A 13,662-nucleotide genomic window follows, 5' to 3' on the forward strand; every position below is an offset into this window, starting at 1 on the left:
GGTTATGAAATGCGGAGAAAGAGAGAAAATAAGTTACATAATAAAGTGGATAAAATTTTGGAGTCAAAAGAATGAGAAATAGCAATATGCATTGTACCTGGTCTTTAATATGAAGTAACTTCAGGTTATGCTATCTAAAAGACTGATGAGATCAGGTTGCTCTTAGGACTTACCTCTGGAATCTGTCTGTTAAGTAGGGTTCTTGAGATGAGTCTTAACGACAGACTGTCTTTTCTGAATCATAGAACTGTAGTTCATGCTCTTTTGGTTTTAATCAGCCTCTGTAGTAGAGTTGAAGGGATAATAAATGAGTTGTATAATACAGCAGCTGATGTATGACTTACACATGATTTTGGAGGTAGATTTTAGTGTCTAATTTGCTTAATGAGAAAAACTGTAGCACAAAATTTCTTTTGCCACAGTAACTTGACTAAGCGTGGGTAATCCAAATGATTGATTTCCCAATTTTTGTTGTTTGTGTACCACTTTTGGCAGGAAGTCTGAGAATTTTATCTCTACTCCAAAAGGAATTCATTTAGAATAATTGCTAAGTGCAGTGATTTGTATCAGGTTATGTGTACATTATCCTCTGTAAATAAGTTAAAGTTAATTATTTAGAATTGGTGGGTATGATGTGGTTTTCAATTAATGGAAAAATACCTGTCATTTTATATTGTATGATGTGAGCATAAAAGCTAAAGTGTTAAATATTCACTGAAATAAAAATTGTTTTCCTCTCTCATTTTAAATTTATTAGCAAGGTGGAAGAAGAATATAGAGGCTGTAAGGGAGTAAGGAATACATTTACTTCTACAGGGAGAAGGATGATGTATTAAAAAATTTGTAAATTATATAATTCAACTTCTAGGCAGCTTTTCTCTTGCCAATTTTGGCACATATGATGCGTGATGGAATAACAGCCAGTCGTTTTAAAGAGCTGCAGGAACCAGAGTGTATTATTGTAGCACCAACTCGAGAATTGATCAATCAGATTTATCTGGAAGCCAGAAAATTTTCTTTTGGGTATGTACATCTGGAATGCCACTCAAAACAAGTTTTTCTGTAGCGATTTTTTTTCACATATTTTGGGAAGAACTCAGTGTAGTCGTGTAATTAGTGTTACCTGATTTAAGTGTACTTCTTCATAGTCTTCTTTATGGAATTCCCTATTTATTTTTATTGTTAAAAGAAACATGCTTATATTTAAAAAATAAATATGCATATTAAAAATCAGTGGTAGGAATGCCTGCATGGCTCAGCGGTTAAGCATCTGCCTTTGGTTCATAGCGTGATCCTGTGGTCCTGGGATTGAGTCCCACATTGGGCTTGTGCATGGAACCTGCTTCTCCCTCTGCCTGTGTCTCTGCCTCTCTCTCTCTGTGTCTCTCATGAATAAATAAATACAATCTTAAAAAAAAAATCAATGGTAATAGAAGGTTGATAAAGTAGCGAACATTTTGGTGGCATATTTTCCAGTATTTTGAATGTATGTATAATGCATTTTGGGTGTTCCTAATAATAATGTTTACATACAACTTCGTGATATATAAAAGGCTTATAATCACCCAAATTTTTTATCATTTTAAGATTGTTTATGTGTGTGTATTTTATTTCTCTCTTTTGTGGCATTTAGGTTTCCAGTTTGGGACCTACTAGAAATAAAATTATAATGAATAGCTGGCTAAATAAACTCTATTTTTATGTTTTAGGTATTTCCTTAGAGTAGGTTTTTAAAAGTTTAATGTTAAAGGATATGAACTCAAAACTTTCACCAACATATACCTTTCTATCAGTATATAAGAATGCCAATTTCAGGGATCCCTGGGTGGCACAGCGGTTTGGTGCTTGCCTTTGGCCCAGGGCGCGATCCTGGAGACCCGGGATCGAATCCCACGTCGGGCTCCCGGTGCATGGAGCCTGCTTCTCCCTCTGCCTGTGTCTCTGCCTCTCTTTCTCTCACTGTGTGCCTATCATAAATAAATAAAAAAATTAAAAAAAAAAAAAAGAATAAAAAAAAAAAGAATGCCAATTTCACTACACATTTTGCCAACATTTTGTATTATGTTATCTATTGCTGCCTAATAAATTACCTAAAACCTAGTTGCTCAAAATGATAAATATTACCTAATAGTTACTGGGGATTAGGAATTGGGAAACAGTTTAGCTGAGTGCTTTTGCTTGAGGTCTCTCATGAGACTGCAGACAAGGTACCAGCCACAGTTGTAGTCATCTGAAGGCTTGACTGTACCTCTCCTATAAGGATCCTTGGTTGTCCTTAGGAAGTGACAGCTGGCTTGCTTAGAGAATGAATGAGAAAGAGCAAGGAGGAAGCTATAAGTGGCTCTTATAAGACAGTCTCAGTCACTTCTGCCATATTGTGTTCATCACTCAGCAAATTACTAAGTCTACCCCATACTCAGGATTACCTATGTCACTTGCTGGAACCAGTGCAAAATGAAAATGCAGAGTCCATTCTGGACTTAAAATTCATAAGAATTAAAGCATTAAATCAAGCTAAGGGCTCTTCTTATCTTGGGACCCTACGTGACTGCACAGGTTGCACACCTATGAAGCCAGCCTTCCACACCCTTAAGGGGAAAGAGAGGATATATATTTGAAGAAAGGAAAGAATATGGAAGAACTTCGTGTATATATTTTAAAACCACCACAGCATCTTCATTTTTTTTCATTTATTTGATTATTAAGAGTTGAACTACTTTTGGAATGCTTAATAAATTTTTCTTTGTTAATTAAACATTGTTATTTACCACTTTATCTGATAGCATCTTAATGTTTTCGCAGTTTTTTCTTTAGAGTTTTCTATGTAGAAATTGTTTACATTTTATTTTCTGTGAATCTGTTTTATTTTATTTGGAGCCCATTATGACAGCTTGAACTCATGACTTTGAGATCAAGACATGAAGTGAGGTCAAAAGTTGGATACTCAACTGAGCCACTCAGGTGCCCCTTGAATCAGTTTATTTTATTTTACTTTATATATTATTAAAAAATATTTAAATTCAATTTGCCAAGATATAGTATAACACCCAGTGCTCATCCCATCATGTGCCCTCCTTAGTGCCCATCACCAAGTTAGAATCAGTTTATTTTAAAATGAGAAGAAAAACTAAAGTTATTAAAAATCTAATGTCAAGCTTAACAGACTTTTTTGGAAAAGGTGGATGATATGTATTGCTTCAGCCAGTGTTTTTTCTTGATAGTCCTTGTGTACTATGTTGCTTTTAGGCTTTTAAATCAAGTAAAAAAAAATACCATATTTTAAAAGAAATGAAAACATGTGCATGGTAAGTTCAAATAATATGTATGCACAAAATGAATATTTGTACATGGAAATTTGTTGTAATGTGGCAGAAGACTGAAAAGTATCAAAATGTCTATCATTCAAGACCTAGTTAAGTTATGGTATCCTTAGAATAATAATGGTAATAACTAAGTTATTGAAGCCTTAGCATTTGCGAAGCTACAAGTATTTTATATGTACTACCTTATTTAGGCCTAGCAATGGGAGAAAAGAAAGAATTCTTTTTTTTTTTCAAAGAATTCTTTTAGAATAATGAGTTTATTTAATAAACAGAAAGTTTTGGGGGTCCCTGGCTGACTCATTCAGTGGAGCATGCAACTTTTTTTTTTAAAGATTTATTTATTCACTTGAGAGAGAGTGAGCACACACATGCTAGTGTACAGTAGAGGGGAGAGGGGCAGAGGTGGAGGGGGAGAGAGAATCTCAGGCAGACTCCACGCTCAATGCAAGCCTGATGTAGGGCTTGATCTCACAACCCATGAGATCATAATCTGAGCCAGATTACAAGTTGGCCATGTAGCCAACTAAGCCACCCACGATCCCCAAGCATACAATTCTTGATCTCAGTGTCAAAAGCTCGAGCCCCATGTTGGGTGTAGAGATTACTTAAATAAATAAATAAACTTAAAAAAAAAAACCATAAAATTGTCCTGTACTCTTTTCCCTTCACTTATTTAATTCTCTTCTTTAAAGTGAACTCTTTATAATTTTGTGTGATTTAGTGTAGAAATAGCTGGTACACATGTATGCACTTTAATACTCTTCTTAGCAGATGGTAGCATACTAAGCTATTGTTATTTTTTTCGATAGTAAATATTGGAGATAATGCTTAATCTGGAACTATACCCCTTTTCTTTTTATGAATGCATGGTATCCCTTTGGATGAGTGGACTATAATTAGAGTTTTTCTATTATTAGACAATCTTCAGTCTCTTGATGCTATAAATAAAGATGGCAGGGAATATTACTGTAAAGTCAGCCTTCTCCTTCGTGGGGATATATCTGAATGGTAAATTCATACGTATGAGTTTATTGGGACAGAGAAGTTTTTAAATTTTATTTTCTTTTACAAAGGATTTTATTTATTTATTCATGAGAGACACAGAAAGAGAGGCAGAGACATAGAGGCAGAAGCAGGCTTCCTGCAGGGAGCCCGATGTGGGACTCAATCTTAGGACCTGGGATCACAACCTGAGCTGAAGGCAGATGCTCAACCAGTGAGCCACCTCGGCATACTGATAAGTTTTTAAAGTTTAAAAGAGATTAAAATTGTGAAAGAGCCTGTTTCAGTTTATCCATTTGAGTGCCGCTTTTCCCACACCATGGTTAACATGACATTACTACAGTTCAGGAAAAATGTGTTAGTCTTCATTTGTCTTCATTTTTAAAGTAATGTTGACTTTAAACAAATGTTTAAAAGCCATTTGTATTTTTTATTAACCACTTGTTAATGTCTTTGACCAATTTGTATGTGGGTGGTATTGGTGTTTACTATTGTTTTTGAAGAGCCCTTTATTGGATAGATTTTAGGTTTTTTTTTTTTTTCCATCATTTATCATTTGCTTGTCAGCTTCTTCCGAGGAATAATTTAATTTTTTAGATACTTGAATGTATTCGTTTTTTACTTTAATAGATTTGTTTTCATATTTTGTTAGAAACAAATATATAATTTTCACATAACTAGAAAATAACATGAATTTTTCTTGTTAATAGGACCTGTGTAAGAGCTGTTGTTATATATGGAGGAACCCAGTTGGGGTATTCAATTCGACAAATAGTACAAGGCTGTAATATATTGTGCGCTACTCCTGGGAGACTGATGGATATCATAGGTAAAGAAAAGGTAGGCCTTATACAAGTAATAAAATTATGGATTGATTAATAATTTTTTTGTATGGGACAGGAAAGAATGATGCAAAGAGAGATATATTTATTAGAGCACAATTTATGTTAACCTCTATCAGATTCTTTGAATGTATTTCTTTTTTTTTTTTAAAGATTTATTTATTTTAGAGAGAGCATGAGCATGGGATGGGAGGGGCAGAAGGAGAGGGAAAGACAGTCTTAAGCAGACTCTACGCTGGGCAAGGGGCTTCATCTCACAAACCTGAATCCATGAGCTGAGCAAAAACCAAGAGCTGGATGCTTAATCAACTGCACCACCCAGGAACCACTCTTTGAATGCATTCTAACATAATTCTTAAAATAATTCCAATAGGAGATAAATGGTATTTCCTATTTTTGTATTTGAGAAGACAATGAGTGATATTATATAATTTATTTGAAGTCCCTCAGGTACCTCTAGCAGTAGAGCTAGGATTAGAATCTGGATCTGACTCAGGTTGGTATCTTATACTCCACCACACTAGGAAAAATGGAGTAAATGATTCTATATAGTTTCATATAAGTTGTGATATGTTTTCTTCCTGAAAGAAAGCCTGGTGGTATTAGCAGTTTTGTCTACTGTTAAAGCCCAGGAATGATGTTAGCCAGGATTATTAAACTTCTGAGTCTTTAAAAAGACATTTTAGGCTTATGTACTTATTTTAGGTATTCATATACCTATTCATTAAATCAGTGCTTTACGTACTTTGATGAACCTCATTTGCTTTTTTTAAGGCTCTTCTCTAAAGAGATTACTCAAAACATGGTCTGTCTTCATAAAAGCAGTTTTCCTAGAATACTTATTCAGACTATCCAGAGAAATTCACCTTGATTTCTCACTAGATAACTTTACATGGTTGTGCCAAATTAATTTGTTTTCCTTGAAAATGTCTCCTTCTCTTTCTAGTAATAAGTGTTCATGCACAAGTGACAGAAGTTTTTCATTTGTTCCTAAGTGATTAGAGAAATGGAGAATTTTTTTTGAGAAATGGAGAATTTATGAAGAGTTTAAGTGTTAGAGCTTAATTTACCACTTAAAAGACATTTGAATATGTCTTGCTGTTAGGAAATTTCAAGTCTGACTTTATCAGATAATAAGATCTATTATCTATGTAGTCTAGTATGGTAGTAGCCACATGTGGCTATACAAATTTTAAAATGATATAAAATAAAAAATTGTTCTTTTTTTTTTTTTTAAATTGTTCTTTAGGCATACTAGCTATGGTTCAAGTACTTAATAGTTACATATGGCTAATGGCTAACATGTTAGTGAAGATCAAAGATTCATCAATACTGAGATTAAGAGTACTGTTGTTATCTAAGCATAACGGTTCTCATTTTATGCATTGATTTCTAATCTTCATGCCTATGAATAAATTAGTAGTTGGAATGGTCGAGAACATTGTAGTTTAATATATTGACTAGTATGCATTTTCTGCTCTAACTCTTGCAAATATTCTTAAAGATTGGTCTCAGACAAGTCAAATACTTAGTTTTGGATGAAGCTGATCGCATGCTGGATATGGGTTTTGGACCAGAAATGAAAAAGTTAATTTCCTGCCCTGGAATGCCATCAAAGGAACAACGTCAAACCCTTATGTTTAGTGCAACTTTTCCAGAAGAAATTCAAAGGTGACATTTTTTTCTTCTTAAAAATAATTGTTTTGTATATAAATGGTTTAGTGAAAGGAAAAGCAATTCAAATATATTGTTTTTAAGAGCTTTTTTTTTACTTTAAGATTTTAACATAGTTTTAAAAAGTGGATGTATCCTAAAAAATGTACTATATTTTTCATTGTTTTTTGCCCTTATCTCTGGCTGTCCATTAGTGTCACATTTTATTAAAATGTGTATGTGTGTGTGATTACACAGCACCTACCTAGGATTTAATTAGTGCTTACTAAAGGAAGTTATTTTTATATTTATGCCTTCTCTTCAAAATCATAGAGCTTGGGAGAATTGGGCCTTTTTAAGAAAATTCACGTACCAATTGTTGACATGTATTGAGTATCTTACTATATATACTCTATGGCTTGGTGAATTCTCAGATTAGGATGACACACCCTTTCTAGAATTGTGACTCTTCTTCCTGCTTGCTGCTCCCTTGGCCACAAGGTGCCTCAAGTGACCAGACAGCAGCTTGAGCTTGTAATTCACTAATACTCCTGCTTTTGACTCTGACAGAACTTTTCTCTCTTGGGGAACCACGACCTCCATACTTCCATACCTATAGCTTAGTGGGGAACAGATTTCTTATGTGAGTCACTGGGAGGGATGGTAAGAGGGCCACTCTTGCTTGCACCCCTTGGCTCTCAGACCAAATGCATGATATAAAAGATTTCTGATTGAAAGTCACTGTGCCTTGTTGAATGATGTGCTGTCCTTGTAAAGAAACACTAAGTTGGCCTTTGAGCTGTTCTTTAAGAATATATTCCACTTTCTGTGAGGCTGACAGCTTCTGGGTGTTGTGATATGATACGACCTATAAACCAACCTTATGGTTATGGGCATGCTCAGTTATCTCTTTTGTTGTAAACTGCCTTCTTGTCTGATACAGTGTTACATGGGATCAATACTTTTCAAGTCATCAGATAGTGGGGGCTGGCTATTGATTTGGTTTACTTAAGGGATGTTATGAAAAGTCTTTTTGTAATATTAAAAAGCTGTTTTTTGGAGGAGAAAGTCTAAATTATATAAGGAAGAATTATCAGGACTTTTTGTTTTTAGTAGCACATAAAATAATAGCTTCTTATATTAAATGATGTCTTAAATTTGAAAAGTGTTATCTACATTTCCATCATCATATTTGACAATTAATAGTGGGTAGATAATTACCTATCTAAATAGCAGGTAATATTCTGCTGCCTGTCTGTGTTTTGATTTGCCCTGAAATAGAAAGGTATTTGGATATTGGCCAAAGTGACTAATGTTTGCTCTCATCACTAATATTTGTTGAGGGCTTTCTGAGAGCCATATTTGATTATAAGTCCTGGGGATATATGATAAACAGAATAGAGGACCTGAGCTGAGGACTCCTCACTTGCTTTACTCTCTGCTTTTAAATGTTACAGGCTGCTCATTATCGTGTTGAAAGTACACTTTTGGCATTGTGCATATTGACTAAACCTTTGCAGCATCCATTTCTTCGGCTTATGTTTCTTTCTGTAACTGTCTGAAATTTATTACTTGTGTCCCTAATCTCTCTCCTGAGTGCCAGACTTAAGAACTTAACTCTTTAAGAGTATTTTCTTAGAAGAATTACCAGTAACTAATGTTCATTATGTCTAAAGTGGAAGCTATTCTTCAGTACCCTCTTTCCTATCCAGTTTTCCTTATTGGCAGCATGGTCTTTCTAAGCCAGAATCCTTTGAATCGTATTGATTCCTTTCTCACATTGCTTTAACTTTCTGCCCTCCAAAAAATAGTCATTTTGGTAGTTATCTCTAAAATATTTCAAAACTGTTCATTTCTCCTCTGTTTCCCACTTTAATTTAAGTCCTTTTCGGTTTTCCTTTGCTCATGTTAGCTTTCTAACCTGTCTCCCTTGACTCTAATCTCAATTTTGTGTTAGTAATTCCAAAATAAAGTCTGGGATTTTTAGACATTTATTCAAAATAAACCTTACCGTGTTTTCACATCTCCACAGATTAACCAGCTTTCAAACTCTAAACGTGATGTAATCTGCTTCATCTGCTACTTTATTACTTGGAATCATGTATTTCTTGTTGGCTAATCAGGCCAAATTCTGTCCCTCCTCATTATCTGTTCTTGTTTCTTCTTTCTTTCTTTTTTTTTTTTTTAAAAGCAAGTGAATTCTTTTTTTTTTAATTTTTATTTATTTATGATAGTCACAGAGAGAGAGAGAGAGGCAGAGACACAGGCAGAGGGAGAAGCAGGCTCCATGCACCGGGAGCCTGACGTGGGATTCGATCCCGGGTCTCCAGGATCGCGCCCTGGGTCAAAGGCAGGCGCCAAACCGCTGCGCCACCCAGGGATCCCTCTTCTTTCTTTCTGCTTAGAATGCTTTCCCCTGATCACCACCGTTCTACATTCTTACTTGCTGTTGCTCAGATCCAGGTTCATACTTTGAAGATTCTTCTAAATATACCTCATCTCATCCATCTCCTGCCCTTATATTTGTGAAACTATTTTAAACACTGAACATTTTGGGGAAGATAGTATGTGTTCAGTAGATGTTAATTATTAAAACTAAAATATTGTATTGAATATATTAAATATTAAAATGTTTAATATATGATTATGCAAATATTAAAACGTTAAACACTTTAAAATATAGTAATTATTTTTTATATAACTGTTTATCCTGTTGATGCAAGCATCTCAGTGGCAGAGACCATCATATCCATCTTTGTCCTTTCAGTACCTTACGCCATATGTTCCTGCCACAGATACTCACTGAATGTTTTATCAAATGAAAAGGATGATGGATGATAAAGAATTGCAGATGATTTTGAGATTTGTGCTTGAGAAGGTGCTTGACTCTAGAAGGAGGGATATCAAAAAGAAGCTTTTCTTTTTCTTTTATTGTAAGAGCAGATGCAAAAGAAGCAGCAGTGATTTATTAAAATTCTGGAAATGATGAGTTTGAACTATTTTTATGATATTTTAGGAGACAGCAAGAAAGTAAGGAACTGCTAAATGGGAGAGAAGAGGAGTGATGATAGATTTAGACCTCCTCCTTATTCTCAGAAAGCTAATCTTATTTGATTGGCAGTTCCCTTTCTCCCTTTCCTATGTTTCTAGATGATCTAAAGCAGACCTTAATTGTTTCCTGTCAGTGAATCATGTGTGTGTCTACATGCTGATACCCTTAACCTTTTGAGTGAGCATCAGCCCAAGGACCCTTCACCTCCTGTCTGACTTTTTTGCTCAGTTATGCTCTATAAATATTATCATTTTTATATGTGTCATGACACAAAAAGCACTGACCTAGGATTGGTTTGCTCATAATTGTTCAAAGTATAGTAATTTAACAAATAATATTATAAGAAAATAAACTCTTAGCAGTAACATACATAGAAGCATTTGTGAAGAACAGAATTTTTGCTCTAGGCTTGCATTTTAGTTTTTTAACAAAAATTCTTGTTTGTTGTAGCCTGATACTTAAGCATACTTTTTATTATAACGTACACATTTTATATAGTTTTGCATGACTACCACATCGACTTGGAATAACTGTATCCATAATTTGACGCAAACTTTTTCACTAACAGTTATTGAATATTTTATAAAATCTTAACATTTTATACTGATCTTTGGAATTAGTACTTGGATGACATAAGTTACTTACTTTATCTTATTATAATTGTTACAATCTAATATTGAAGTAACACTTGCAGAAATTCAGTGAATATTAACAAGTATTAATGGAAGAAGATAAGGAATAATCTTTTGTCTTTGAAGGTTGGCTGGGGAGTTTTTAAAGTCGAATTATTTGTTTGTTGCTGTTGGACAAGTGGGTGGAGCATGTAGAGATGTTCAGCAGACCATTCTCCAAGTTGGCCAGTACTCAAAAAGAGAAAAACTTGTCGAAATTCTACGAAACATAGGTATCTTACATTGATATAATTATTTTTTGTTATGGTTTTGATTTTTTAAAAATGACAATTTAGAAAAATTACTCTAAAATTGTTTGGTATGAGGTCTTGAATAACTGTGTTTTCATTGCTCTTTCTCTAAAGCTCTCTTTATAAAAGTAATTTTATGATCCAATTTCCTGTGTAAATTATGTAGCAGTATAGTCTTTTCTTCATAAAGATTAAGAATAGAAAGTATCTGAGACTTAAACAGTATTTGACTAAAAACTATTCCATAAGAAATACATATTTTTTGATTTAAGAAATAAAAAAGCCACTAATATATCTTTACATCAAACTGTATTTACTCCAACACAAGTGAATTCTTTGTTTTCAGTTCCCAGTTTTTGCTTCCTAAGGCTTTCCATAAACATAGATTCAATGAATTTTAGAGCTGAAGGGAACTTTAAAGATGTAGTTGTGTTTCTTCACAATACCCATGAGAAATTTCTCTCCCCCCCCACGCCCCCAAAAAACACAATTTTTAGAGGAAGTCATATTTCTTTGTTTGAGATAGACTTAGTTTGTGCCTGGAAATAAAACTTTTTAATATCACCATTTTATTTTTATTTTTTTTAAAGATTTTATTCATTTATTCATGAGAGACACACAGAGAGAGGGCGAGGGAGAGACACAGGCAGAGGGAGAAGCAGGCTCCATTCAGGGAGCCTTATGTGGGACTGGATCCTGGGACTCCAGGATCACGCCCTGGGCCAAAGGCAGGCGCTAGACCACTGAGCCACCCAGGGATCCCCCTAATATCACCATTTTAATATCTTCTTATTACGTCACAGACTAAGTAAGTGTACTTACATGCTGTACATTCCTTCTCCCCTCTTTCATTTTAGTAATTGTTTCAATTTTTTTAAAAAATATTTTATTTATTTATTCGTGAGAGACAGAGAGAGAGAGAGAGAGAGAGAGAGGGAGGCAGAGACACAGAGAGAGGCAGAGACACAGGCAGAGGGAGAAGCAGGCTCCATGCAGGGAGCCTGACATGGGACTCAATACAGGGTCTCCAGGATCACACCCCAGGCTGAAGGCAGCGCTAAACCACTGGGCCACCAGAGCTGCCCGTAATTGTTTCAATTTGGATGTTGCTTTTGGGATGGAAGAATAAGGGATGGCTGGAAACTATATAATTTCTGACAGTGAGAGGGAAAAAGAGGAAGTTGATTTAGAAAGCACTTTTAAAGGCTTCTAGCCTTTAGGTTTTGCTGAGCCTTTTTTTTTTGTTAAAAGCCAGACATCTTGACTTTGAGGAATATTACTGGTTTGCTTCATCCCATGTTTCGTGATATACCCAACAGGGCATATAAAATTAAAATGGTAACTTCTATTGGCTACGTACTGTTCTGATCATTTTACATGTGCTAACTCATTTAATTCTCAAAACAGCCTTCTGAGGTAGGTTTTGTTACTACATTTTAACATTGATGACACTGAAATACAGAGAGGTCAAATAACTTTCCCAGTAGTAAATTGAAATTCCATATGTGGAATGAGCAATATGTAGTTTTTCTGGAGTTAAAACACATTTCTAATATAATAACCTTAAGATTATTTTATTTGTGAATTGTGAAATAAAGATAATTTTAAGAATAATCCCAATGATAATTTTTCAGAAGTGCAGTTTTGCCTTTGAGAAACCTTTGAGGTCATTGTATGAGCATTATCGCTATATTCTGTATTATTTAAACTGTTAAATGTTTTGTAGTTTAGAGTTCATTGTTCTTGTAGTTTATATATATATATATATGTATATATTTAAAAATCTGCATAGAATTCAGTACATCCCCAAATTTTACATATTTTTCCTACTCTTTAAGTTAAATCTGCTAGCCTGTCCCCTGCACCTTTAAATTGTATAGGTATCATTATTTTATAATAGTATAACCAACTGCCTTTTTAATAATTTAATTTTATTTGAACATTTATCAGAGATTTAATAGAACTAGTAAGATGTTACAGCCAGTTCGAAGAATTCAGAGAACAAGTGTATGTGGGGGCTATTAGGAAGGCTCAAATAAATTCACACTTAAATATAAAATTGATAAATAACCACAAAGCAATATTCAGCTGCTTTTAAGGGGAAAACTTTATCAGTATTTTTATTCATAAGAATCATTGGCATTGCTATCAGTTGCAATAGAGGTATAACAGAAAAAAGACAGTAAAAGATGTATAACCATGAAACATGTGCTAGAGAGTAATCTTTTTTTGCTTGTTTCAAAGTTTTTTACAGTTTTTCCTGATGACATATCTCCTCTCATGATCACAACAATCTTAGAGATTATTCTTGATCACAAGAAAGATTGTTTCATTATGTCGGGCTTATTTGCATGGATGCAGCAAGACTGTTAATTAACAATATAGGCCTCTTTGAGTTTGTCTTGCAAATCTAGAGCCACACACTATTGCATAATTATTAAGATTACACACTTAACTTCTTTTTGGAAGTTTGCTTAAGAAATCTGACCTTGACCTTTTAAAAGCCTCTATTATTTGCTTAGATAGGAAAGTGAGTTTGGGAAACTCTTTCAGTCAAATTATATCTGTAGTACATAGAAATTTGAATGAACTCCTGTTTTCTAAAGGTCCCCCTGTGATATGTAATTCTTGTTCCATTGCACCTGTTAGCAATATGCCTTCATGATTCTGTCTGCTTCTGAACTAGTCTAGAAATTCTGCTTGTCCAGTGATAGGATCTGAAAGTTATTAAAGTCATGTCAACATAGAACCTTCTATCCAAGACTATTCTTTTGAAATATAGGTAGTTTGAAGTGCCTGATACAGTTTTTTTTTTTTCTCCACAAGGCCTGGAGTCTATCCTTTGTGAAGATACAAACTGTGCTATCT

The 13,662-nt window shown here is 34.3% G+C and overlaps 1 protein-coding gene across 3 annotated transcripts in view; it reads left to right on the plus strand.

The window, feature by feature from the left end:
• Window positions 1-13,662, plus strand: part of DDX4 (DEAD-box helicase 4) — a 78,762-nt gene that overhangs the window by 56,352 nt on the left and 8,748 nt on the right. For all 3 annotated transcript variants that reach the window (XM_041767252.1, XM_041767254.1, XM_041767253.1), the window contains 4 exons: window positions 869-1,023; window positions 5,036-5,165; window positions 6,672-6,838; window positions 10,631-10,776. In XM_041767252.1, the coding sequence (XP_041623186.1) occupies window positions 869-1,023; window positions 5,036-5,165; window positions 6,672-6,838; window positions 10,631-10,776 (598 nt within the window). The remainder of the gene's footprint in view (window positions 1-868; window positions 1,024-5,035; window positions 5,166-6,671; window positions 6,839-10,630; window positions 10,777-13,662) is intronic.

This window comes from Vulpes lagopus, chromosome 8 (assembly GCF_018345385.1).
Source record: "Vulpes lagopus strain Blue_001 chromosome 8, ASM1834538v1, whole genome shotgun sequence".
Taxonomy (NCBI): domain Eukaryota; kingdom Metazoa; phylum Chordata; class Mammalia; order Carnivora; family Canidae; genus Vulpes; species Vulpes lagopus.